At 47.7% G+C, this 27,915-nt stretch overlaps 1 protein-coding gene across 1 annotated transcript in view; it reads left to right on the top strand.

Moving 5' to 3' along the window:
* The window catches only part of LOC144099527 (sodium-coupled monocarboxylate transporter 1-like), a 185,563-nt gene that overhangs the window by 132,870 nt on the left and 24,778 nt on the right, over positions 1 to 27,915 (top strand). The window contains exons 11-13 of the mRNA XM_077632897.1: positions 9,958 to 10,044; positions 24,523 to 24,695; positions 25,209 to 25,312. Of these exons, the coding sequence (XP_077489023.1) occupies positions 9,958 to 10,044; positions 24,523 to 24,695; positions 25,209 to 25,312 (364 nt within the window). The remainder of the gene's footprint in view (positions 1 to 9,957; positions 10,045 to 24,522; positions 24,696 to 25,208; positions 25,313 to 27,915) is intronic.

Here is a 27,915-nt window from a genome sequence, read left to right as displayed (position 1 = left end):
TCGCCATGGTGTCCTCGTGAAGAAAAATTTCACCGCAACCAATCAGCAATACCTTATTGTCATGCCGACCAGCCTACGTGAAGAAATCCTTCAAGCTTCACACGACGAACCGACTTCTGGACATTTGGGTGTAGCCTGCATGCTTGCAAAGATCAAAGAGAAGTATTACTGGCACCGCCTTAAGTCGGACGTTGCGCACTACGTCAGAACGTGCCGAGGCTCTCAGTGTAGCAAAGTGCCATCAACAAAACCAGCTGGATTCTTGAAGCTTATAGCACCACCATCGCGGCCTTTCCAGCAGATCGGGATGGACATGCTGGGCCCATCTCCTCTTTCTCAGTTGGGAAACAAGTGGATCATCGTGGCAACTGACTACCTGACACGATACGCGGAAACATCAGCACTGCCAAATGCCACAGCCTTTGACGTGGCAAAATTTTTCATCCATCAAATTGTTTTGCGTCACGGAGCACCGGAGGTTCTAATCACCGACACGGGTACAGAATTCATGGCTGACCTCCTGCAGCAGATTTTACGCCTCAGTCATACAGTCCACTGTAAGACGACATGCAACCACCCTGAGACGAATGGTTTAACGGAACGATTGAACAAAACGCTAGGTGACATGCTCTCAATGTATGTCGACGTTCAGCACAGAACTTGGGACGAAGTGCTCCCATACGTCACATTCGCATACAATACGGCCGTACAGAAAACTACAAACATGCCACTGTTCCGTCTCGTTTACGGCCGCGACGTGACCACGATGCTGGACGCCATGTTTCCGCATGTGAACGAAATCGACCCAAATGCGGATCTTCACACCTTCCTGCACCTCGCTTAAGAGGCTCGTCAGCTGGCCAGGGTGAGGATTCTCGACCAACAATGCCGAGATGCCCAACACTATAACCTCCGATGCGGTGATGCTCGGTACTCATCAGGAGACCGTGTGTGGGTCTGGTTTCCCATTCGCCGATGCGGACTGAGCGAAAAACTCCTCTAGCACGCGCCGCCTCAAAAGAAGAAGAAGCGATCTGGAGCTGGGGTCACGACGTTCGTCGACGGCCACCGCGGTCTCTTGTGATCATAGATCTCCCGCATTCACGCGTGACAATATGTGTGTATGCCTGACAGTAAGGACATTAAGTGATTGAAACAACTCCCGCGTATGGGAATCGTATGGGGCATTTGCAACATGGCGGATAGCTCTTTTCTGTATTAAAAGTAATTTGTGAATGTTTGTTCGAGATGTCCCCTAAAAATTTTACAGTAGTTTCGGTGGAATCACCTGCCGCAATCTACAAATCATTCTACATGCCCTCGCCAACATTTTAGCTACAAGGTAAAAATAAGCGTCTTAAGTTAAATTTTCGCTAAAAATGACTCCTAGTGTTCTAACCTGTTTCCCAAGCTCTATATTAGAATTGTCAAAATAGATATCCAAGCAACGATCTATTTGCTTTTGCACCAGCGCAAATAAAATACATCTGGTTTTCGCTGCGTTTATTTTAATGAATTTACTCTGCTCCATTGAAACAATCTATCAAGGGTAGTATTAGCTAAGCTTGCGAGTTCCTTAATCTCCTTGGACTGAAAGAAAATACCGGTATTATCTGCATAAATAACGAAATATGCTTGATCGCTAATGCTTATTAAATCATTAATATAAAGATTGAATAAGATCGGTCCCAGTATACTGTCCTGCAGAACCCCTGCCTTCACAGGAAGCAAAAATGAATGTTCGCCTGCAATAGCGAGGCACTGTTTTCTTTATTCTAGTTATGATTTTAGTGATTCCAGAGGTATTCCACGAAATCAATAATGTGCTAATTTGCATAATAAAGTAGTATTATTAATCCTGTGGAACGCCGTCGAAAAATTTACAAATAAGCCAAGGGTTAACTTCCTTTCTTCAAATCCGTCAAGTATGCACTCTTTTTGCGTCAGTATAGCCAGTTCGTTTGACACCTGCTTTCGAGAACCATACTGCTGAGACGTTATAATAAAAATCTTATTAAAAAACGTTGTCACTCTCTTACAAATAACCTTTTTTAGACCTTTTGAAATAAGAGGTAATATTGCTACTGGTCGGTAATTTGATAAATAATTTCGGTCTCCAGACTTATACAACTCCGAAACCTTTGTCAGCTTCATTTTGTATGGAAAAACACCTGTAGAAAAACAAGTATTAAACAGCTAGATGGGTCAAAACTGGTACCAGGAGATCGAGTAGAAACATTAGGTCCAATTTGAAGTCCATCTATATTACGTGCTTTACTGTTTTTTAGTGATAGAAATACTCAGAACATTTCCTCTGGAAATGCCGGCTCAAAAAAAAGCAGTCTTTGTAATCTGCGTGTCCAGAAAGCTCATGGCAGTTTCATCGTTGAAGCGATAAAACAGATTTATCATATATTCATGGAACTTGTTCGGCAAATTTTGTCCTTTAAATGCTTCATTATTAATTATTTTTTTAAGTTCTTCATTTCGGCGGCATCCTCTTTGTTATAGTTTGTTCATTTCGCGCTAGATTTCATTACCACGAGCGCCCTGTTTCCCCAAGAGGCTTTCAAAATAGCTGTTTTAGCATTCCGTAAAAACTTTGTCGTGAAGTTTCTCTTGTTTTTTATAAGCAAGAAAGTCTGCACGGCTTTTTGTTTGCAGAAATACGGAATACAACGCATATTTTTTTATTATCATATTGAGACAATCATTTGTAAGCCAGGCCTTACGTATCTTCCTGGATCTCTTTCTCATTTTGAACCTAAAGGAGGTTCTGTAGGCTTCAGTAAGGACAGGAATGAGAATATTGTATGCCTTATTAGCGTCTAGTCATTCAAAGACAGGGTTCCAGTTTAATTCTTGGATTTCTTTTTAAATTAATTTAAAGTTCTGAGAATTATCGCTTGAACAATGAATGACTCAAAATGATTCCCACTTTTTTTTCATAATTTCACAGCGTTTGTAAAATATATAAATAGGTAAGAGGTCAGTCGCGGCTGCTGAGGCAACACCCGATTGTACCGTGTCTTCAATGCTGTTAGTTACGAATAAATCCAGAAGGCTTTCAACCAAATGAATCCAACGTTACCTGCAATTCTCATGACTGATTTGTATTTTGCAATAGGTTAATGTTACAGTCGCCCCCAATTGTAATGTTCAGGCTATTTAATGACACAAAACTCAGCACGCTGTCTAGAAAAGCAAAAAATGTGTACAGTTTACCATCCGGTGGGCAGTACAGCACAACAAATACAGATTTCTTGTACTGTAAGAATAAGGCTTCATAATCTGGCATTACTATCGAGAATTCGGCGAGTAAGCTGCATGGCATGTGCTCGGATACAAGTTTCAAAACATCCCCACACCGGCGATGTTATATATTTAAAAAAAAAGTTCGGAAACCAGGCAGGCAAAGTACTTCCCGTTCAGATTGGTACCACTTTTCAGTGAACATGATGATGTCAAATTTGAAGCCCAACTACGCAAGAAACATCATGAGTTCGTTATGCTTTTTCCTGTAGCCGATTGCGTATTATGGTGCAAGAATGAGATTTAGGCCCCGCCGCTTGAGCAGACATCACCTGGTACAATCATCGGAGTAAAATGAACGAGAATGACTGCGCTGATAGATAGGAAAGAACTACATCATCTTTTCCAAGTCGGCTTCACATGTTACGCGTAGCATACAGGATTTTTCCGTCTTATGAGCAAAAATTTTGCCTCTCCTCACTCATGCAAAACGCCATTCCACTTCTTTTTTTCTTAGCCACAGTCATTCCAAGTTGCTGCTTTAGTTGAGGGGCCAGGTGTTCATTCACAAACACGGGTTGCTCGGCGGCAAATCCTAGCTCAGTTTTAGTGAAACTCGTCTTTCGTGCTTTTTCAACAACTGCGTCCACTTTCAACCGGCGGTTAAAGACCACAACAATGTTCTTATCCGACCCTTCTGTCCCATCCGTCCCGTTGTTCCGCACAGGGACGCGATGGCAAACCTCAATGTCCTCCTCACTTAAGAACTCGCCCAGCGCTTCACCTACCTTTCTAAGCACGTTCACAAGATTCTCGTTTTTTCTTCAACCGGAATTTCCTTCCCTTCAAAGTTTTTGTTTCTCGAGTACTGATCCTGAACTGTTATCCTCAGAGAATTATCACGGACCTGAGGCTTTAATTTGTCCACCTCCAGAGCCAAAGGATCATTGGACACCTTTAAAGCTGCATTCTCTTCCTTGACGCTAGCACATTCCTCTTTGATGTCTTCATAGTGTTTGTTTATGAATTCCAAGGATGCTTTTAGCTCCCTTAACTTCTTCCGGAATTGGCGTTTTAGGTCAGCTATCTCGGTTCCCATTAGGACAGGTTATGATTCAAATACAGGTGTAGAAAATTTGACAGTCAAGCAGCAAAAAATGGACAGTAAGGCAGAAGAGAGAGGCAACGTACAAAAATTAGCAGAAGTAATAAGAGTTCAGACCTGTGAAATACAAGGTGAAAAAAATCACGCTCTGCTCCATGCGCTGCCCTGCTGCCAAATCAATCGAGCGATAGTCATGGCGTCCTTTTAAGTCAGGCAATCAAAGTAAGCGTGTCACGTGGTTCCACAAAACCGGTCAATTCATCGGCACATCGGGACGACGCCGCTGTATCTTGATGCAGCTGTACCGCAGGCACTTGGTCAGTGGTCGAGCGTTTCGCCTGTGAAATGCAATGTGAAAAAAAATCACGCTTTGCTCCGTGCGCTGCCCCGCTGCCAAATATGCAGGCACTGCAAATAAATAAAAAGGATGAGCTAAAAAAGTCTTTTTACTGTGTTTCTCTTGATATAGGCGTTGGGAGACTTCGCGGACGAAGTTTTCATAGGTTCGCCTTGGTACGAAGCGCACGCATGCCCATTGACGCCTTAAAACTAACTTGTAAGCTAACTCGCGAGCTCATTGCAGAGCCATACACCCGCGTTGATCGAAAACTGTAAGAAACGCCGAAAAACCACCTTTGCCATGTCAAACGCGGCGGTGTAGTAGGGCGTCGCTGGCGACTGACCATCTGCGCACATGAGCGGTTTCACGCTGCCAAGTTATTACATACCACCATGTTGCAGGAAGCTTCAATACCTAATAGAGAGTTCTTGTATGGAAATACATGTCTGCGCTCAGTAAACGCAAACATTTTGCGGGACGTTATGGTTTATGTTACATCATTCAATGTACGCCGACGAGGTAACTACTCCGGTGACAGTGGCACCATCTGGTTTGAATGAAGAGAACAATTTCTGCAACAAACCGGCGCTCGTTAGGCCTAGGAACAGCCGAATCGTCTAATGAAATAAAAAAAAACAGGCCGAGCTCATCGTCCATCCAATTCATTATAGCTAGAAAAGACGAACCGAAAGTCCCGCGCCCAGTTTATAGCCAGTTCACGTGAAGAAAAACGCGGTAACACCAACGAGCTCACTTCGAAGCGAGAGGCTCCACTTGAGAGCGCGCCGTCTTGATGGTGTTGCAAACGGGTTGCAAGCCCCAAGGGTAGCGTTGGCCTGGCGGCCTGGGGCACAGCTGGAAACATCCGAAGGTCCTGGCAAAGGATGAGTCGACTGCCAACAGAACAACTTGTTTATTCTAGCATCGCAAAAGAGCAGCCGGTCAGGGCGACCACGTCACTAGACGGAAGAAATCGAAGTCTCTCCTTGGCGTCCGGGGCAGCTGCCTTTATACCCTCGGAGTCGAGGGCAAGAAGGAACGGCTCGGGCTGAGGCGCCCGAGACGGCGACGCACGGACATGTTGAGACGTGACGGGCCGCGTCCGCCGGACCGGCGCCGGTCAGACCTCCTCGCCTCCCTGTTGGGGAGCTCCTCTCCCCGGCTGCCGCGCATTGACAAGCATGGGCACCAACATGCACACACACACACGCGCACACGAAGACACGTGGCATTGAAACCTGCCTGGACGCGTTTGGCGGGAGGCGTTGCGGCAGCACTGAACGGGCCAAAATGACCGCCACTTTGAACGAAGCCCTGGCGTCCGTTGCATCCGCGCCGGCTATACCGCGCGTCGTAGGCGAAACGTAACAATGGCTGTCCTTGAGCATCTGCTGCGTACGCTATGTGTTTGATGCCACCGTCCGGTTTCTTCGACCCTTATCGCTGCATTCGAACCACCACATCCGGTTCCGGCATTTCGATCACTCAGGCGTGCCCGCTGTGGCAGATTCATCATCATCATCATCATCATCAGCCTTACTACACCCACTGCAGGGCAAAGGCCTCTCCCATGTCTCGCCAATTAACCCTATCCTTTGCCAGCTGCATCCACCCTTTGCCTGCAAACTTCTTAGTCTCATCCGCCCACTTAACCTTCTGCCGCCCCCTGCTCCGCTTACTTTCTCTTGGAATCCACTCCGTTACCCTTAAGGACCAGCGGTTATCTTGCCTTCGCATTACATGCCCTGCCCAAGCCCATTTCTTTCTCTTGATTTCGACTAGGATGTCATTAACCCGTGTTTGTTCCCTCACCCACTCTGCCCGCTTCCTATCTCTTAACGTTACACCTATCATTTTTCTTTCCATGGCTCGCTGTGTTGTCCTTAACTTAAGCTGAACTCTTTTCGTTAGCCTCCACGTTTCTGCCCCGTAGGTGAGTACCGGTAAGATTATGCTTTTGTACACTTTCCTCTTGAGGGAAATTGGTAAACTGCCACTCATGATCTGCGAGAATTTTCCATATGCGCTCCACCCCATTCTTATCCTTCTAGTTATCTCCCTCTCATGATCCGGATCAGCTGTCACTACCTGCCCTAAGTAGACGTATTCCGTCACAATTTCTAGGCTCTCGCTGCCGATTGTGAACTGTTGTTCCCTTGCTAGGCTGTTGAACATTACCTTGGTTTTCTGCATGTTAATTTTTAGACCCATCGACCTGCTCTGCCTGTCTAACTCATTGATCATGATTTGCAGTTCACCTCCTGAGTGACTCAGCAAGGCAATGTCATCAGCAAATCGCAGATTATTTAGGTATTCTCCATTTATTCTTATTCCCAACTGTTCCCAATTCAGGCCTCGAAATACTCCCTCTAAACATGCGGTGAACAGCATTGGCGAGATCGTGTCTCCTTGCCTGACGCCCTTCCTTATTGGAATTTTATTGCTGACTTTATGGAGGACTATAGTAGCTGTGCAGTTGCTATATATATCTTCCAGTATTTTGACATAAGGCTCTTCTACCCCCTGATTACGCAATGCCTGTATGACTGCTGATGTTTCCACTGAGTCGAATGCTTTCTCGTAATCAATGAAAGCTATATATAGAGGTCCATTATATTCTGCGCATTTCTCTATCACCTGATTGATAGTATGAATATGATCTATTGTGGAATATCCTTTACGAAAGCCTGCCTGATCATTTGCTTGATTAAAGTCTAACGTGGCCCTCACTCTATTAGCGATTGCCTTAGTAAATACTTTGTAGGCAACGGATAGTAAGCTGATCGGCCTGTTATTTTTCAAGTCCTTGGCGTCTCCCTTCTTATGAATTAAGATAATGTTTGCATTCTTCCAAGCTTCTGGTACAGTCGAGGTCATAAGGCATTGCGTATACGGGGTGGCTAGTTTTTCTAGCACGATGTCCCCTCCATCCTTCAACAGATCTGCTGTTACCTGATCCTCGCCAGCTGCTTTTCCCCTTTTCATTGCTTCTAAGGCTTTCTTTACTCCATCTTTCGTTACTGGCGGGATGACGCATTGCTGTGCACTGCTGTCTTTCTCATTAACGCTCTGATAACATTGGCTACTGTACAGGTCTGTGTAGAACTCTTCGGCTACGTTAACTATCTTATCCATATTGCTAATGACATTGCCCTGCTTGTCTCTTAATGGATACATCTGGTTTTTACCTCTGCCTAGTTTCCTCTTCACTGTTTTTAGGCTACCTCCGTTCTTTATAGCATGCTCGATTTTCTCCATATTAAACTTCCTTATGTCGGCTACCTTGCACTTATTTATTAACTTTGATAGCTCCGTTAGTTCTATTCTATCGGTAGGGTTAGATGCCCTCATGTTTTGGCGCTTCTTAATCAGATCTTTCGTCACCTGAGATAGCTTCCCGGTATCCTTTCGAACTGTCCTACCGCCTACTTCTACTGCGCACTCCGTAATTATTGCTGTCAGATTATCGTGCATTGAATGAACATCACGATCATCTTTCTCAGTTAAAGCCGAATATCTGTTTTGCAGCGCTATCCTAAATTCCTGTGCTTTCCCTCTTACGGCTAACTCGTTAATGGTCTCCTTCTTCACTAGCTTCTTCCGGTCCCTCTTCAAGTCTAAGCGAATTCTAGACCTTACCATTCTGTGGTCGCTACAACGCACCTTTCCGAGGATGGCCACATCCTGAATGATGCCAGGTTTAGCGCATAGTATGAAGTCGATTTCATTTTTAATCTCACCATTGGGGCTCTTCCAGGTCCACTTCCTGTTTTCTCGTTTGCGGAAGAGGGTATTCATGATCCGTAAATTATTTCTATCCTCGAATTCGACTAATAGCTCTCCCCTGCTATTTCTAGAGCCTATCCCATAGTCGCCTACCCCGTGGTCGTAAGCCTGCTTGTTGCCCACCTTCGCATTGATGTCGCCGATCAGTACAGTGTACTGCGATTTTACTTTATTCATTGCCGATTCTACGTCCTCATAGAAATTTTCAACGGTCTGGTCATCATGGCTGGATGTGGGTGCGTAGGCCTGCACCACTTTCAGCTTGTACCTCCTATTCAGCCTAATTACTATAGCTGCTACCCTCTCGGTAATACTGTAGAGCTCCTCTACGTTGCCAGCTATATCCTTATTAAGGAGGAATCCCACACCAAGTTCTCGTCTATCCTCTAACCCGCGATAGCACAGTATGTGTCCGTCCTTTAGTACTGTATACGCCTCACCTGTCCTCCTAACTTCGCTAAGCCCTATCGCATCCCATTTAATTCCCGCTAGTTCCTCAGACAGCACTGCTAGGCTAGCCTCACTAGCTAAAGTTCTAGCGTTAAACGTTGCCAGGTTCAGATTCCAATGGCGGCCTGTCCGGAGCCAGAGATTCTTAGCACCCTCCGCTGCGTCACAGGTCTGACCGCCGCCGTGGTCAGTTGCTCTGCAGCCGCTGGGGACTGAGGGCCGAGGGTTAATTGGTTTGATCATAGAACGTTGTGGCCAAGTACTACACCAGGGTGGCCAAATCCTGCTCTGGTGAGAGAGTGCGTTATCGGTTCTGGTCACCGAGATCAGGCCGCACTCCAGGCCTGGTTATGCAATTCCATCGACACGCGGATTTTTTTTTTTAACCCGGTGGAGAATTGCGCGGCACCAGGATTTGAACCCCGGTCCTCTTGCACGCGATGCGGATGTTCTACCTCTACGCCATCGCTGCTGTTGTGGCAGATTATGACGCTTTTTATTATGACACAAACTCGGAATACGGAACCTGGAGGCGATTAATATAGGAGAAATATATTGGTCACTTTTTATTCCTGTCCTCTTCAAACGAGCACAGTTGAGACAACGCTTTTCACATGAAGTGTCTGCTGAAGGAGCAGAACCTTTGTCGTCCGCCTAAGACTGCTTGCCTGGCTCTTTAACGACATTACCTTGTGTTCAAAAGAACTTTGTTCGGAAGTGTGCCTTCCCTGAGTACCATCTGAAAATAAGTTGCGTACTCATTTTACATCGCTGTCAGTGACTGTTAGCTTTCTCTACCTGCTAGCAGTGTTATCTATTCAATAAATGAACATCATGAGAAACCAATGTAGTGTTGAGATTAATATAAGCTGCTTAGGAATGTGTTTCATAACCTGATACAGTTATGCATGCCAAGGTCTGATAAACATGCCGGTGGCATTGCACGAGTATAACGGAGCTCTGTAATGTAAAAAATGTGTTCTCTTCCATATATAAAGCTGATGACGTATTTTGCATCTCGCAGGCCATGATAATGGTGTACAACGCAGCTGCTGGACCTTTTCTCGGGTTAGGGATCCTTGCGGTTGCATTCCCATTTGTACATAGCAAGGTAAGCTCCACCCATTCTGATCACACGCGCCTACAACACATTTAAATGTTAACGAAAACACAGCGGCACCCGACTAACTTCTGGCTGCTTCTTCGCATGTGCGCCAGCAATTGTAGAGCGTATATTCCGCGACAGCGTATACGGCTCGATCGGTCGAAAAGCTGTCGGTGTCGTAGTAGTCGCTTTAGTTGTCGGCACCGCGCGTTGAAAATATTCGGCGATGGGTAAAAATTAAAGGGCACACACACAGAGACACGCAAAAAAATGAGGTCTAGACAAGGAATTGAGCCATGGCCTCCGGCGTACGAGATGGGGACGCTTCACTCCGCCACGACGGCTCGACGTTTGAACGTGCATAAAGGCGCGTCTAGCAAATGCACGAGCTTCTTAGATGCATATCTTGAAAATCTGCACTGAGGCGTACATGAGTAATTATTAGTAAGTAAATTACAGGTGTCGGAATTAAGCGCGTACCATGCGTTTGCGGTAAACTTCCCCTTTGCTTGGCGTGCAGTCGTAGCACCATCATGTGGCTGAACCCCCCCCCCCCCCCCCGTTCGCCATTCACGGCGCTGGACCTGCACATCACCTGAGTCTGCGCCTTCCATGAATGCGTATGTGGCATCTTCATCAGCGGGTGCTCGACCACGAGGGATCGCTATCGCGTTTCACACTTAACGCGGAGCTTAAGCGTTTTCGAAGTTTTTAAGGCTTATATGCCTCAAGTGCTGAGGCTCAGAATTTTGTTTTGTGAATCGATGTTTTTTCCTAACGGCGTATAAAAAACTGTATGGGCACGCTTAAGTCACCTTAAGAGTGGAAAATGATAGCATAAAATTCTGCAACTGTGGAAGCTTCTGGGGCAACATCTGTGTGCGTTTAGGGTGGTTTGTTTGCACTTCTAGGTTTATCAACCCCCATATTCAGATTGAGAGCTGCAGTAGATGCTGTGACGCTGCTGATATTTGCATACATCACTTTTTTTCTTACTTTCATTCCCAATCTCTATCTAGGTTGCTGTCTAAAAACTTGATTTCTCACAGCCTGGTGGGCATTTTTTTATAATGCTACTAGGTCACGTGAGTGCTTTATGAGCCATCAGTGTGGCCCATCAGCGGAGGTTTTGTTGATGTTGCAAGATGAAGTACCCTCTCTCGACCAATCAGCTAAGTAAGCGACACCGGATATGGGAGAGGTTTCGGCGTGAAGCCAGGCTAATGTTATTTCAATAAATATGATTATTAATTTAAGGTTAACTAAACGAGTCTGGCTGATAAGACGAAGTCTACTAGAGGCCTACTATGCGGGCCGTGCGGGCAAGTCTCATACGAAAAGAACTATCTGCCCAAATACCCGCTGGGACTAGGTATCGGATTGTCACTTTAAGTCTGGACAGCCTCCGAATTTTCTTCGCTGTTTAGAAAAAGGCAAAAGCCTTTATTCCTCCACCACCTGCGCGACTCTCGTAGTATTTGATGTCATTACACCATAGAGTAGCCAAGGAACAGGTTGGCTTGGCTTTAACAACAGCCTACCAGGATTAAACAAGAGCTAGGATATTTAGTCTCAATATTACTTTTCGTTATTCAAAACATATTTCTCGGCATATTGCCACACTGCTCACATTCTGCGAGCGCCGCCATGCGGCCGAGCGGCATTACTGGACTCGTGTGGGAGCGAAGAAGAGGACGCTCCCGTTCTAGCGCGCGCTGCTGGGTTTCTGGCCTTCGGATTGAAAAAGCCTCTTTTCGTGCCACCTTACGTTTGTCGGCGACATTTTGGTGGAGCCGCTGGGTATCGTTCCATGAACGCTCAACCCGAGGGCAACTCTCACGCTGATCAGCGACGCTTGGACACAACACCCGTCCACAAAGCGAGCCGCCGCCTGCGAGGCCTGCAACCTGAGTGTCAGCCACTGACGAGGCCGGTGCGTACCATGACGTCTACTACAGGCAGTCAGACAGGCCAGCCTTCCGGCACTGTCCCGCCCGTTGTAGTTCTCACCCCTCGCTCACCACCATCCTTCCACGGCGATCGGTTTGAGGACGTCGAGGACTGGTTGTCCAGCTTTGATCGTGTGGCCACTTTTAACCAGTGAGACGACGACCGAAAACTACGAAACGTCTATTTCTCGTTCCAAGACTCTGCGAAGACATGGTTCGAGAACCATGAGGCATCCTTTACGAACTGGGAAGCGTTCCGCCGTCAGTTGCTGGCTACCTTCAGCACAAACGCACGCAAGGAAAATGCCGAACTCGCCCTTCGCACCAGGTCACAGCAAGGCGAACGAAAGCGTCGCTATGTTTATTGAAGACATGGCACGGCTTTTCAATCGGGCTGACCCTGCCATGCCAGAGGCTACCAAGGTGCGCCACCTCATGTGTGGTGTGAAGGAGCAGCTCTTCGCTGGCCTCATACGCGACCCACCAAGAACCATCGCTGACTTCGCTAAAGAAGCCACAGGCATGGAACGTTCCTTACAGGAACGCAGTGCGCAGTACGGTCGTCCGGGAAGTGTTGCGGCCAGCAACTATTGTGCGTCCCTGCCAGTCGCCGGGGACGAGGCTCTTCGGGAGCTTGTGCGGAGTGTAGTTCGCGAAGAACTGCGCAACCTCCGCTTAGATGCTCCACCTGCCAGTGTTGCAGCTGTAGCCGATGCCGTCCGCGAGGAAATTCGGCGAGCAGTCCAGCCACCACCGGCACCACAGCCGGAGCCGTACGCCAGCAGCTACAACGAAGCCCTACGGACACCGCAGCCGGAGCCGTACATCATGAGCTACAGTGAAGCTCTGCGGAGACCTGCGCCAGTTCCACATGCGTTCCGCCCTGCTGCCGAACAAACGCAGGGGTACTTTCCCTCCGCCGAGCTGCGTGACCCTCGCCCTGTTCGAAAAGCTGACGTGTGGCGCACACCCAACAACCGGCCACTATGCTACCACTGCGGTGAGCCCGGTCATATCCTCCGCAACTGCCCCTACCGGCGGATGGGATTAAGAGGATTACCACCAAGCGCACCTCGACCGCGCTATGGTGAGAGACCGCGAGACATTGAGCAGTACCTGGCCGATAATGTGCTGCCCTCAACGCCTCCACGACGCCAGTCTCGGTCGCCGTCTCCAAGACGAGTTCCTCCACCCAGTCATGCACCATCATCTGGCCAATTCAGAGGCACGTCTCCCCGCCGGGAAAACTGAAGACGGCGTCCTCTGGGGGTAGGACCGCCGCTGCCGCAGACAGTGAACAGCCTCCATCCGACGATTTTATGCGACGACCCCACCCGCCGACCTTAAAGACGATCCCACCGCCGACCTCACCGACGACCTCAGCGACGACCCCATCGACGACGGCACCAAAAACCTCGCCGACAAATTGTCAAACAATTGTTTCCGCCGCCGAAATTCTTGTTGCCGCCGATGGCTATGACGTATCTGCACTCGTCGATACCGGAGCCGACTTTTCTGTCATGAGTAGTAACCTAGCCGCAACCCTCAGAAAGGTTCTAACACCTTGGCATGGGCCGCAGATACGCACAGCTGGTTGCCATGTGGTAACGCCGGTTGGCGTCTGCACCAGCCGTATAAAGATCCGCGGTGCAACTTTCACTGGCTCCTTCGCCGTGCTACGAGAGTGCTCTAAAGAACTGATTCTCGGCATGTACTTCCTTAAAGAGTATGGGGCAGTCATCAACATGCACGAGCAATTGGTATCGTTTTCGACACAGCGAGCCGTTGATACCGACCCCGAGCCGCACAGAGCACCATTACGCATCTCTGATGACCACACAACAATACCGCCGAGAGCAAGCAAGCTTGTCACAGTCCAGTGTGATACCAGCTCCGGTACTCGGGGCATTGCCGAAGCGAATATGTCGCTGCTACTGTCTCGGCAAGTTTGCGTTGCTCGCGCCCTTGTCGACCTTGTTCACGCGTGTACCACGCTCTTAGTGACCAACTTTAGTTGTGAACCCCAACATTTGACGAAAAACACGGTGATTGCCCATTTTGAAGAACTTGGCGAGCATGCCGGCCAATGTGCCTTATCAACAACGGCCCCCGAAATAGCTGAACAGGACACTGCAACAGCCATTAGGACCGACGTGAACCCTGACCTTCTGACCAATCAGAAACGCCGCGTGGAAAGCCTTATTGACTCTTTCCGCGACTGTTTTGCATCAACATCCAAGGTTCGCCAGACGCCAATAACTAAGCACCGTATTATCGTCGACAGTGACCAGAGACCGCTATGTCCGCGTTCTTATCGTGTTTCGTCGAAGGAGCACGATGCTATCCGCCGCCAAGTTGCCGAAATGCTCCACGACGACGTCATACAACCATCGACGAGCCCCTGGGCGTCACCTGTTGTTCTCGTCGCAAAGAAGGACAGCAGCCTACGGTTCTGTGTAGATTATAGACGTCTCAATAACGTTACCAAAAAGATGTCTATCCACTGCCGCGCATTGATGACTCATTAGACCGCCTCCGCCATGCTACCTACTTTTCGTCACTCGACCTTCGTAGCGGTTATTGGCAAATCGAAGTCGACGAACGTGACCGAGAAAAGACCGCCTTCGTTACTCCTGACGGACTGTACGAATTTAAGGTGCTTCCTTTCGGCTTGTGTTCAGCCCCTGCGACGTTCCAGCGTATGATGGACACCATACTAACTGACCTGAAGTGGCAGTCCTGCCTTGTCTATCTCGACGATGTCGTCATTTTCTCCGAGACGTTCGAGGAGCACCTGAAACGTTTGCGTGCCGTCTTCGATGCAGTTCGTTCTGTGGGTCTGTCTCTCAAGCCTGAAAAGTGCCACTTCGCATTTCGGGAGCTCAAGATTGTGAGCGCTCAGGGCGTTAGCCCCGACCCAGAAAAGACCGCCGCCGTTGCTGCATTTCCCCAGCCAAGAGATAAACGAAGCTTGCGGCGTTTTCTGGGGCTTTGCGCCTATTATCGGAGGTTCGTTCAAAACTTCTCCAAGCTCGCAGAGCCGCTGACTCGCCTGACAAAAGACTCCGAACTCTTTTTCTGGGGCCAAGATCAGGAAAAAGCTTTCATAGAGCTTAAGGCCCGCCTCCAATCTACGCCTATCCTTGCCCACCTCGACGAGCAGGCCGACACGGAACTGCACACAGATGCCAGCAATGTGGGCCTCGGTGCGGTGATTGTGCAGTGGCAAGACGGTGTGGAACGCGTGATCGCATACGCAAGTCGCACTTTGTCCGGTTCCGAAGTGAATTATTCCACAACGGAAAAGGAGTGTCTCGCTGTTGTGTGGGCAATCACAAAATTTCGTGCATACCTGTACGGCCGCCCATTTCGAGTCGTCAGCGATCATCACTCCTTGTGCTGGCTTGCGAACCTCAAAGATCCATCGGGGCGACTTGCACGGTGGAGCCTTCGGTTGCAAGAGTTCGACGTCACCATCGTGTATAAGTCGGGTCGGCAACATAGCGATGCAGACTGTCTCTCCCGAGCTCCTCTTCCGTGCCCACCAGATGAGTCTGACGACGATTCTGCTTTCCTCGGTGCTGTCACCACATCCGACCTTGCCCACCACCAGAGGGCCGACTGCGAACTGCTGCCTCTAATCGAGTACCTCGAAGGAACCGCTCCGTCTCCGCCCAGACTCTTCTCGCGCGGACTTTCGTCGTTTTGCTTAATAGATGGAGTCCTCTACAAGAAAAACTACGGTCCGACCGACACTGCGTATCTCCTCGTTTTCCCAACCGTGCTTCGTAAGGAAGTTCTCGGTGCATGCCACGACGACCTTTCTTCTGGCCACCTCGATTTTTCCAGAACATTGGGACGCCTCCGCCACAAGTACTACTGGCCACGGCTTGCTGCGGTCGTCCAACGCTACGTTCGAACCTGCCGTGAGTGTCAACGACGGAAGGTACCACCGACAAAGCCGGCCGGCCTTCTGAAGCCAATTGATCCACCGCAAATCCCATTCCAACAAGTCTGCATGGACTTACTGGGCCCATTCCCGGTGTCCTCCATGGGAAACCAATATATTGTTGTTGCCACGGACTACCTAAGCCGCTATTGTGAAACCAAGGCTCTCCCCCGTGGCACCGCGGCTGAAATTGCACAGTTCTTTGTTCACCACATCGTGCTTCGCCACGGCGCCCCCGTGGTTGTATTAACTGACCGGGGAACCGCGTTTACGTCGGCTCTTACACACGAGGTCCTCCGTCTTAGTGGCACCAGTCATAGAAAAACGACTGCTTACCATCCTCAAACGAATGGACTTACTGAGAGGCTGAACAAGACCATCACAGATATGATGTCTATGTATGTCGAAGCTGACAATCGCAACTGGGACGAAATACTTCCCTACATCACGTTTGCGTACAACACCGCCCTCCAAGAAACGACGCGCTTCACCCCCTTCCGTTTGGTGTATGGTCGAGATGCCCTGACCATGCTTGACGCCATGCTGCTCCCGGATTGTACCCCCTCGTCTGTCCCAGGCGCTGACCAATTCGTTCGCGATGCAGAAGCCGCTCGCCACCTTGCTCGACAACGCATTCGCCACCAGCAGACAACTGACGCCCGGCGTTACAACCTCCGCCACAGGGAGGTGATTTACCAACCCGGCGAGCGCGTCTGGGTATGGAGCCCTATACGTGTGCGCGGTCGCTCTGAAAAGCTTCTGCGGCGCTACATCGGCCCCTACGAGGTGCTACGTCAACTCAGCGATGTGAACTATGAAGTGTACCCGCAAGGAGTTGTCCGGTCTTCTCGCCCGCCCAAGTCTGAAGTCGTCCACGTGTCCCGCATGAAACCGTATTACGCCCGTTATCCCCTGACGGAGTTCACATTCAGTGCTGCCACCACACGCCATCGCACTTTCGGTGTCTCCACACTCTTTATCCCCCTTGCCGGAGACATCGAGGCGATGCCTCTTGAAAGAAGGGGGGCAATGCCACACTGCTCACATTCTGCGAGCGCCGCCATGCGGCCGAGCGGCATTACTGGGCTCGTGTGGGAGCGAAGAAGAGGGCGTTCCCGTTCGAGCGCGCGCTGCTGGGTTTCTGGCCTTCGGATTAAAAAAGCCCCTTTTCGTGCCGCCCTACGTTTGTCGGCGACAATATCATAGTCAATTACATTAAAGCATTCATAATGACAACGACAAATTATCGGCTTTCCAGCATGATTATCACAAAGGCTTTTCTATGGTCACCCAACTCACATCCGAAATTCGCAGTTTCGCTCATGTTCTTGGCAATTCCGGCCAACCAGATGTCCTATTTCTAGATTTTAAGAAAGATTTTGATTGAGTTCCGCACAGTAAACTTATTCATAAACTTGAAGCTATTGGTATTCCTTCTTTTAGTGTTAACTAGGTTTCTGCTTAATTATGTAACGGATTTCAGTATGTTAGTATTGATGGTCACTGTTCTAGCAAACTTCCAGTCACTTCTTTTGTCCAACAGGGTAGTGTGATCGGGCCACTACTGTTTCTTACCTATATTAGTGCTATTACCGACATCACCACTCATCCCGTTCAAATTGCGTTGTTTGCCGACGAATGTGTTTTGTTTAAGGAAGTTAAAGTTACAAGTGACCAGATTTTACTTAATTGTAACCTACATATTGATAGTCAATGGCGCAATAAATGGATGATGAAACTAAATGCTGACAAGACAGTATTTATGCTGATCACTAATAAAAGAAACGGCCATTCCTTTTCATATAATCTGCCCACCCGCCACCTTTCAGAAGTCATAGAATACAAGTACCTATGAGTAACACTAACGAATACCCTTAGCTGGAATAAACATATTGACACCGTATGCTCTTCGTTTCGCAGTCTCTGTTTTCTTAGGCACAGGTTAAAACAAGTTCCCCCTGACGTTAATCTATTGGCATGTAACGCCATCATTAGACGAAAACTTGATCATGCATGCACTTTCTGGGATCCTTACTCAAAGATTAACATTGATGCCCTAGAAAGAATTAAGCCCTAAGCTGTTTGTTTATAATTTTTAAATATCGCACCACTGACTCACCATCTGATCTAATGCTTCAGCATAATATACAGTCCCTTGAAGCTCAGCGCAGAATACTAAGGTTACGATTTCTCTTTCTACTCAATAATAACAAATTGTGAATGGCTCCCAATTTTTATCTTCCATCGATAATGCCCAGGTCAACAATAAAAAGGCACAGTGAATCGTTAAAACCTTACTTTGCCAGAACTAATATATCCCAATTTTCTTTTTTTCCCCGCATCATTACCGAGTGTACTCCGCTGCCGCCATCATGAGTAGTTTACATTGATTCTTTAGAACAAGCCGTTCATTGATTTTTTTCTTGGTGTGTTGCTTTGCACTTTTTGTTTTGTCCTTATTGTGCCCTTCCTGTCAGGGCCCTTCACTGGGCCTGCAATAGGTTCCAAATAAATAAATAAATAAATAATTGCTAGCTCCAAGCAGTATCTCCGAAGCCCGGTCTATAGGAAGAGATGCAACGCGGTAGCTAATTTCAATCACAGAAAAAAAAAAAACCTTCACTGAACAGCTCTCTTGCGGCACCGTTGCTACCCGCAGCCCCAGTCTTTCGGTGGCCATCTTTCCGGAAACATTCATTGGATTTTAGGAAATATCACAATCCTGGAACAGTGTCTAAAAACAAATCAAATATCACAGCCCCCGCACAAATCGATTGGTTGCTTTAGCAACTTGTCCCCTTTCAGACGCGAGTGCCCGTAGATTCCTCGACACTTTACACTACAGTTTCTGTGTTCCTGTTTTGCTGCGTGTTTGCCAGAGATCACAGTCCCACTAATATTTAGCTATTGCTTAGTTTTTACAATTTACTAATGACTTCTCTAAATCCAAAAAATTTAGCGTGAATAAACAGGCAGCTTTTAAGTAAGAAGGGTAACAGAAGGGAGCAAAAAGGTAAACCCACAAAAAACAGGGACAAGGGCAACCATGGTGCCTTAAAATTGGTGACTTATCGACAGTAACCTGCCCCCCAAAATGTGGCGCTTGGCGCCCACTTTATACAATCTTCGAAACTGACTAATCTGTGGAAAGTTACTCAATAAAAACCTACTTAACAGCTTGCCGAAACGTCAAAGATCAGTTGACTTCTTTTTGTCTTCGTATCGACTGAAAATAGATTTGGGCGGCTGTTTTTATTACTACTACACGCAGCTTAAAGATATAAATACCACCTCGAAAAAACTCTTTGTGAACTGGTTGATCGGCTTTTCTCCACAAGAATCAAGTTGACAAAAGTGAATTTGTAAGTAGCTTTAGCGCCATGAAACACTGTCAAGGTCACCTTCTACTAATAATCAGTCATTGCAACTATCCGCAAGCACAGTGTGCATTATAGCTATATTCGAGTGTACACATATCTTCTCTTTCTTCATCGATGATACCAACGAAATTCAATCTTGTGCGCGAGCCCCACATTACCCCTCCCCTCTCCCCCCCCCCCCACCACATATACACACACAAACGCCGCCATCCTAACTAATGAATGGCCCAAATAGGAGGCAGGAGAGTCGAACTGATTAGCAAGCGCTTACAGCTACAAAAATATTCATGTTTACGATGTAACCTTGTAAGCAACAATGTGAATCTAGTTATTTTCATGCCATCAATCTTGGTTCTACATTCTGCTTTCTGGGTATTTTTTGTGTATTTTTGCGTAAGTGCATTTTTTATTATTATGATAGATAAAATATATAAACAACGACAAAATTTCACGATGCAGTGAGTCATCTGCTTTTCACATTTATAAAAAAATTTGGTGACAAGGTTCGATGTTCAGAACAATATACGGCGTTATTAAGAGAAGACTGATACATTATACAGTCGACTTGTAAAAGGCTGAATTTATTGTCTAATCGATAAGTTGAACTCTCTAAGCCAGTAGTCATAAGCTGCAGAGGAAGAAACATGTCAAACAGAGAAAAATTGAAATAGCTAGGCATTGTAACGCGCGTGCTCCTCCGAATTCAGTTGCAGTGCTTATTCTTATAAATGGGATAGTTCAAATGCCTTGATAAATAAAATAGTGTCAGCAGGGCTAAATGGGAATGTTAGGAATAAAGTCATGATGGAATAGAATGATTCATAGCACCACGAACGAACCTGTTTCATGTGTTAGTAAGTGAAAGTGATTTTAAGCTCGAGTCGAGCTCAACCTCTCCGTAGGCAGTTTTTCACGAAATTAAATGAGGCTCAATATTAGGGAGGGTGTCCAGTTAGAACCTAATGCTGCGCATTCGTGCGTAGGTGCTACTGCACTATTTTTATATGTGAAGAGAAATTTTGGAAAAATGCCATCTCTTTGTTGCAAGCGGAAGAACGCGAAAATAGTTTCCCACAAGCTGATCAGCGCACTGTTTTTTAGCACTAAATGCAATTGTACGAAGACTGACTTTCAGCTTTGCAGTTAAGATAGGGAAGCTTTCGTTGGATGTGAAGATGTGAATCAACAGCATATTTTTGCTTGCTGTTATAGGCAGTAGCCGCATGCAGTGGCTAGGCCATCTGCGTGGCTTGGCTTGGCTGCGCGAGTGTGCACCCGCGTGAGGCTCGCGGTGGCTGGGACGCGTCCCGGGCTCGTGCCGGCATTCGCTGGGCTGGAATAAAGCTGTCCGGTTGGCGTCTCAACGCCCTCGTTTTTCTGAACCCAACATGGTGTCAGAAGTAACGGAATTCCCACAGTAAACCCAGCCGGGGCAGCTTCCTTGCGCTCGGATACGCATCAACGGTAGCACACGTGACAGCAACGCCCACGGGCTGGACAACGCAGCCAGTACATGACGTCCTCCGTTATCCAACAGCCCGAGGCCATCTGCTTCACTATTCCTGCTGACTGGCGAAAATGGAGGAAGCGCTTCGAGCGTTTCTACACGGCTTCCGGTCTCTGCGACAAATCAGGGTCACATCAGGTCGACACGCTCCTTTACGTGTTGGGCTACCAAGCCGAGGATGTGTTCGCAACCTTCAAACTCTCCGGTGAGAACGCTGAGAACTTGGAAGTCGTCCTAAAACAGTTGGACAGCTACTTCATACCGTGGGGCGCAACGTCATTTTTGAAGGGGCACACTTCAACACGAGTGTCCAAAACGGCGGCGAATCCGTGGAAGACCTCGTAACTGCGCTACACACGCTTTTTAACCATTGTGAATACGGCACCCTCCGAGAGGAACTGGTTCGAGACAGACTGGTCGTCGGCATTCAAGACCAGAAATTGTCAGCGAGACTGCAACTAGACGTTGATCTTACTCTTCAGAAGGTGCTAGAGGTTATCAGGCAGGTGGAAAGTGTTCGTCAGCAGCAGGCGGAGCGTCACCCCCAAACGCTGGCGGTCAGCATAGTTGCATCAGGCAAACAGCAAGTCAGGCATCCCAAGAACGCTGCTCACGTCAGCGGCGGCCGAGAGCACTTTGAATCAAGGCCACATCCGCGTCCAGCTGATAGCGTTCCGTCGTCGTGTCGTTGGTGTGGGAAAGAACGACACCCGCGTTCACTGTGCCCAGCACGGACGCAGGTATGCAGGGGCTGCCACGAAAAGGGCCACTACGCGTCTGGCTGCATGTCACGACGGGTTGACATAGTGAAGCATCAGGACCCCACAGTGAAGGCGGATTTCTTGGATCCGTCTCGTCCTTTGAGTTTCCTTCAAGACCATGGGATAAAGTTGCAATGGACCTGTTCTTCTTCAACAGGCGCTGGTGGTTAATTGTGACTGATTATTACTCGAGGTATCCAGAACTGACTCGTCCAGCGAAGCTGTCATCTTGTATAGTGATCAATCACTCGAAATCAATTTTCGCCCGACACGGCATTCCAGAGGTGGTAGTCTCCGATAGTTGTCAGCAGTTCTCGTCCTTTGACTTCTCTAAGTTTGCTCAAGAATACGGGTTCAAACACGTCACATCAAGCCCACAATGCCCTCAGAGTAACGGACTCGCTGAGGCTGCGGTAAAAATCACCAAAACTTCAATGAAGAAGACCCAAGACCCGTACCTGACCCTCTTGTCCTACAGGTCAACTCCAATGAAAAATGGCCACAGCCCCTCTGAACAATTAATGGGGAGGTGGCTGCGGACAAAGATTCCTCTGACTCCCGGAAGGCTTGTTCCCCGTTTGCCATACGCCACTAAACTTCGGAATTTTGAAACCCAATACCGCGAACAGCAGCGAAGAGATTACGATAGACGACGTGGCGTACGACAACTTCTGACCCTTCTGGAAGGAAATGAATTCTGGGTTACATACGAAAAGCGAAAAGGGAGCGTGCTGTCGCCCGCAAGCGAGCCTAGGCCATATATAGTTGACACTGGGAACGGCACTATAAAGCGAAATCAAACCAACATTATCCCTTTTCTCAAGCCTGCGAAAGACGAGAGAGACCACCAAGACGTCGTATACGAGGAATATCCCTCTGGGACTTCAGTTTCTCAAGAAGATTCACAAACAACCTGCGCAGACGCCTCCCACCGGCACACCAGGTGTGGACGTTGCGTCATTCCTCCCAAGAGGTTGGTTTTCTGTCTGAGGAGGTGTTATAGCCAGTAGCCACATGCAGTGGCTAGGCCGTCTGCGTGGCTTGGCTTGGCTGCGCAGCTGTGCACCCGCGTGAGGCTCGCGGCGGCTGGGACGCGTCTCGGGCTCGTGCCGGCGTTCGCTGGGCTCGAATAAAGCTGTCCGGTTGGCGCCTCAACTCTCTCGTTTTTCTGAACCCAACACTTGCTAGTAGAGTTAATCTTTAACATAAAAATTCTTCGTCCTGCGTAAACTAACGATAATGTTATTGAATGCCTTAATTACAACTTTCCCTAAGAAGAAAACTTCGCTGCCCAGCCCTATTATATTTCGTCAGCGGAGGCACTAAAATCTTATTTTCCTTTTCCAAGCATTATGCTGTCCTTTCCTCTTTAATCTATGAATTTTGTTCAGTCTGCTTTCCCATATCTGGAATGCCGTGACCAGTTTAACAGCCCAAGCTGCACATTGGCTATGAGGAAAACCGCTGTGACGGGCTCCGGAATACTTCAGACCATTTCGGGGTCTATACGTGTAGTCGCTTCGGACATAACATGGGCGCTTTCGCGTTTCGCCCTTACTTAACTGTAGTCATAGTGGCAGAAACTTTATGCCACGTCCTATACCTTAGGAGGTGAACTCCTTAAGCCCTCGAACGAGTCGCTTTAACACAAATGTTCGTGCAGGAGGCATACGTAACCACTCGAACAGTCGTACGCGGACACTGTAAATTTTGCGCACATTAAAAAGCACAATAAAATCCAATCAAAAAGGCTGTTGATATAGTAGTTTGAATGCAACCACCTAGAATTTTTTTTAATTAGGGTTTTTAAACAAACAGAACTTTCTGCTGCTTAGTAATATGAGCGTTGGCGGACGTAAAAAACAGGCCAATAATGTCAGCTACTTAAGTGGTGCTGCCATCGTTCGTCGCCATTGTGTTGAGTTCCGACGGCGTTGACGGTTTTTAATACTCAATGTTTCGGCCTTTAGGTCGCTACTTTTAGTGTGTAGTGTACGGTTGCGGGTCGTTGAATGATTTTTTTCAACTTGCCATTAAATTTTCATATTCCTAACCTTGATGATGCCGAAAACTATTGTCTAGGGTACAGGAAATTGGTTAGGCGGAAATAGATTCCTCTAGCTTCGTTAGAGAGTTATCTTTTACTCAATGAGGAAAAATACTGCCCGACCGCTCCGCGACACCAGTGGATTTCTCAGCTGCCGCGCGATGTGATGCTATCGTTAGCAGGCTAAACAACGCATGGTGTTCGAAGGCGTCTGAAGTGCCTGAGCTTGTGCCTTAATTATACGAGCGGATAGCTATAATGATCACCATACGGCACTGTGGTGTGCGACGAGCCAGTGCTAAAAATTAATTTTCCGGAGACTACAGTGGCTGCCATTTCGGACAGCCGAAAACCAGAAAAATTGAGATCTAACACACGCATGCTCCACTGCTCCCGGCGCGCACCGAAAGCTCCGGCACGTGCTTCAAGAAGCTCGTAATATAAAAATATAAAATGTGGTCTATTAAGCGGCAATCACAAGCCGTGGAGGCTCAGTGGCTGCGGCTTAGGACTACTGTGGCGAAGCTCGCGGACTGAGTCTTGGGTACATCGGCCATATCTCGACGTAACCTAAACGCAAAAACCTCCTAGTGCTTGGCATTGTCTGTTCTCACTAGAAATCCCAGATGGCTGACATTGCATCGGAGCCTCATATCCCAATTTTTTTTCTAGCTAGTATTAGGATTCTACACGCTGCAACGGGCATACAAGAGTGGCAGATCGGGCTAGTTGGTATTTTTCCATAATGCGATACAACGCGAATAAAGACGGGGGCAAAGCGAGACAAGACTACACAGCGCTGGACGTACTGTATGCGGCTTGTCCTAAGGAAGAAAAATTACGCTAAATGCATTTCAATACGGCTAACTTCTTGAATTCCTTATCTTGCAGGGGGCTGGAATATCAACGCTGTTGATCTTCAGTCTTGAGCTGGCCCTTATTTGGCAAGCACTACAAAATGGAACCAAGCCTCCAAACCGGCACTTTACTCTTGAACACTGCTTTGACAATGCAACCCATTTTCAACCTGCTAAGAATATTACAGCTGTCCTCTCGGATACAATGTAAGAGCACATCAAACGCGGGCACTGCAGCTGTTGCAACTTTGCTCATCAACATCTTGTACTTAGTTTTGCGCACTAAATGTTCAAGGTATTTGGATCAGCACTCGTGCTGTAATCCTCTAAAGTTTGCAGTGAGCATTGCATTGTCTTAGTTTTGGTAGCATCGATTGATATGTTTAATACTTAGGTATTTATAGTAAAACATTTTAGACTTTGTTCCGGAAGTCTTCGTGCCTATCACATTACTGGAGAATAATTCGCGCCATGTCAGGGTTAGCATAGATTTTGAGAAGTTGGTTACACTCCTCTAATTGATAATTCTAACAAAAACAGTCAAAACCTCATCACTGCTATTATATACCATCTGAATACAAGTATCATAATTACATTCCTTCTGGATTCTTGACAAAATAATGGTCATCCTTGAGCTGTTTTCTGGTTATTATTGCACCAAGCCTCACAACGTCCGCCTTTTCTTTTTGACCTTAGTGATGCCTATTTATTTTTGTACAGACCTGGTGATGACACCGGCTTACCTCTACCGTCACCTTTTTGGACATGCACAGCTGCCACTTTCGCCACCGTAATCACAGGAGTTCTGGCAAGTCTCGCAACGGGTATGTCGAACAGCCTTCCAGCAATTTCGCTGCTCTTCAAATCATGGCATTTGAACAAACGGGTGCTGCGCGAATAGCCTGAGTTCACTGTGCAAAGGTTTATTTTCCTGATACCAACGTTGTTTTTTTTGCTACCTGCGTCAACATTCCTTCCATTGGCAAGTTCAATAAATAACGTTTGGAATTGAATTTAATTCAATACTGATTCGAAAGCCGCATGCAAGAAAACATTAATTAAGGCTACGTGCGCTGTTTATAAACCTGAAACATCCTGGATATCGTTAACGCCGACTACGCACCTTCGATAAGCCAGAGAGTTGCACAAGGCAGAAAGTCTGCACCACCAGTTCTAGAGAACTCTAATAATTCTACGCTGCCACGCCAGTTCCTCTTCGGCCGCTATTGACACATCAACTTTGCTTACACAAGTGTTTCTGCGCAGGACGATAAATACCGTCCAAGTAGAAAAGCAGGCCGACCTCTTCTCTTGAAATAGCAGAATGTGAGGCGTAGAATTTTTTTTTTTTTGCATGCCGAACCGCCACCCTACGCTAAGGAATCTTGGGCAGACATTTTACCAGCGCAACTGAGGCACAGGTGCGCCGGTCGTTCATCCTCTTTCTGAACTTTGACGCTGATATGAGCAGAAAGGGTGCTAATGAGGACGCAAAGAGCATGACGGCATCTCTTGATACATGCATTAGGAAAGGCCTGTGTAATGAGCGGGAAAAGGCATTTTCTGTGATTGCTGGATAGGCTCGCCGCTTTGTCTGACTCTCCGAAGTGTTTTCGCAGAAAAAATGACGGCACACTACAGGCGTTTCTGTCGAGTGTAAGTCAGCGATAAAACTGGGGACTTCATTTGCAGCTCGTAAAGCAGCGCACTTAAATTTCACTGAAGAATAAAACTCTGGTAGCATTACAGACAGCGCTATTCCAGCCTTGCTTTCGTTTATCCTCTAAAGGGAAGCGGAACCGTATTATTTTTCAGGAATCGGAGATAATAAAGGATTCATTTCAGAGCTCCTACATCATACCGCTTGGCGGTGGTGCTGGAGAACTATTTTATTATGTAAGCCAGACTGGGAGATCAGACATCGTGGGCGGCGTTATGTGCCCCGAACTCCGATAGCTTCTGTTATCCTGCGGGCCTGCACGATCAGCCGCTGCTGATTGCGCAAGCGAGAGGAGGGGAAAGAAAAAAGACTTTTTATGACCGTATGGTGCCAAGATAGGAAGGAATAAACATCAATTGAGAGGTAGGAAGAGGTTGGGTGGAGGAAAGCAGTTGGAGTATCGAGTCAAGACCCCACTGGCTCTGGTCGACGCTGTGGACATTGCGATGAGCGCCGCCTGGTCTTCCAGGGTTGCGCTGGTCAGCCGAACCTTCCGCTGCTCTAAGGCCGCATTGGGCGTTTTAGCTGATGTTGTTTATTGGTCGGTGTCCATTCGATTTGGGGAAAGGTGGGCGTTGTGCTGCACCATCGGCATGGAGTCATATATAGTTTTGGGCGAAGGCATTGTAGGTGGTGCAGGTGGGTAAAGCGATGGTCTGGATTCTGTGGTGCGTGCAGGCATCCCGAGAAGAAACATGTTTGGGGGAGAGTAGATGCGGCAATTGACTCAAAATGTCTCAAGGCGCGTAGAGTAGTGGGTCGAAAGGGGGTACATTTCTGAGCTGTGAGTCCTCGCTCAGCTGGCGTAATCGCTGGCTGTGGTGTCAGCCTTGACGCTGCCTTTTATGCTCTAGTGACCGGGGGCGCAGGTGGCAACATGATGTTGGTGGAATGTAGTGCTCAAAATGCGAAGGGAAAGTTTGGTTTAGTGGGGAAGGTAATGACTATAGCCATCACCGCATCTGGCTGAGGGGACTCAAAGCATACAGCAAAGAAGGAGAGGAGGAGTGATCTACCACCGCGAAAACGTGTTTGGAACAGAGAGAAGGAGAGCACGTCCGCATATAACACAGCAGTATCGTAGCAGTACTTCCTACGGAGGTAGAAAACGCGATACTGACGTCGGGTAGCTTGGAGGTCGAGTTTCGTGTGCCGTGGGATTCGGTCAAGGTGCAAGTGGGGGCCACTGATCTCCGCTAGGTGGCTGGATGCCATATTCCCGCTTTCGCCCTTTTCGTCCCCGATTTTGGCGTTGTTATAGTGTAACTTCTAATTTAATATCGAAGGAATAAGCAAGCTGAGCCAGAAAATGTGAGCACTGCTCTGAGAACCCTGTAATTTCAGAGAAACCGATGAAAACAGGCATGCAGGTCTCACCCTGCCGCGGCAAAGGGGTAGTTGCCTTGAACGCTATGTCCTTATCTGGTTCTTGTCTTCCGAGCGTAATTAGGAGAAGTAGTGGAATGACGATGAGTGCTAAATCTCCTTAAAAACCCAATTTTCGTGCAGCAGAGAAAGTGAGAACGATGGCGCCGATATCCTTACATTCGAAAAGCAACTCGTTTTATAGCTGCTTGCAGGTTCAGTTTCAAGTTGATGGCGAACGATGTCTCTTCTCATTCGATGGCAGGTGACGTTCATCGCTTTAGGATGTCATTTACCTTCCAGACGTGCTTGTAACCTAACTCCATAGCAAAGCCACGTTTC

The sequence above is a fragment of the Amblyomma americanum genome, chromosome 7 (assembly GCF_052857255.1).
Source record: "Amblyomma americanum isolate KBUSLIRL-KWMA chromosome 7, ASM5285725v1, whole genome shotgun sequence".
Lineage (NCBI taxonomy): Eukaryota > Metazoa > Arthropoda > Arachnida > Ixodida > Ixodidae > Amblyomma > Amblyomma americanum.
This window is presented reverse-complemented; position numbering and strand designations above follow the sequence as displayed.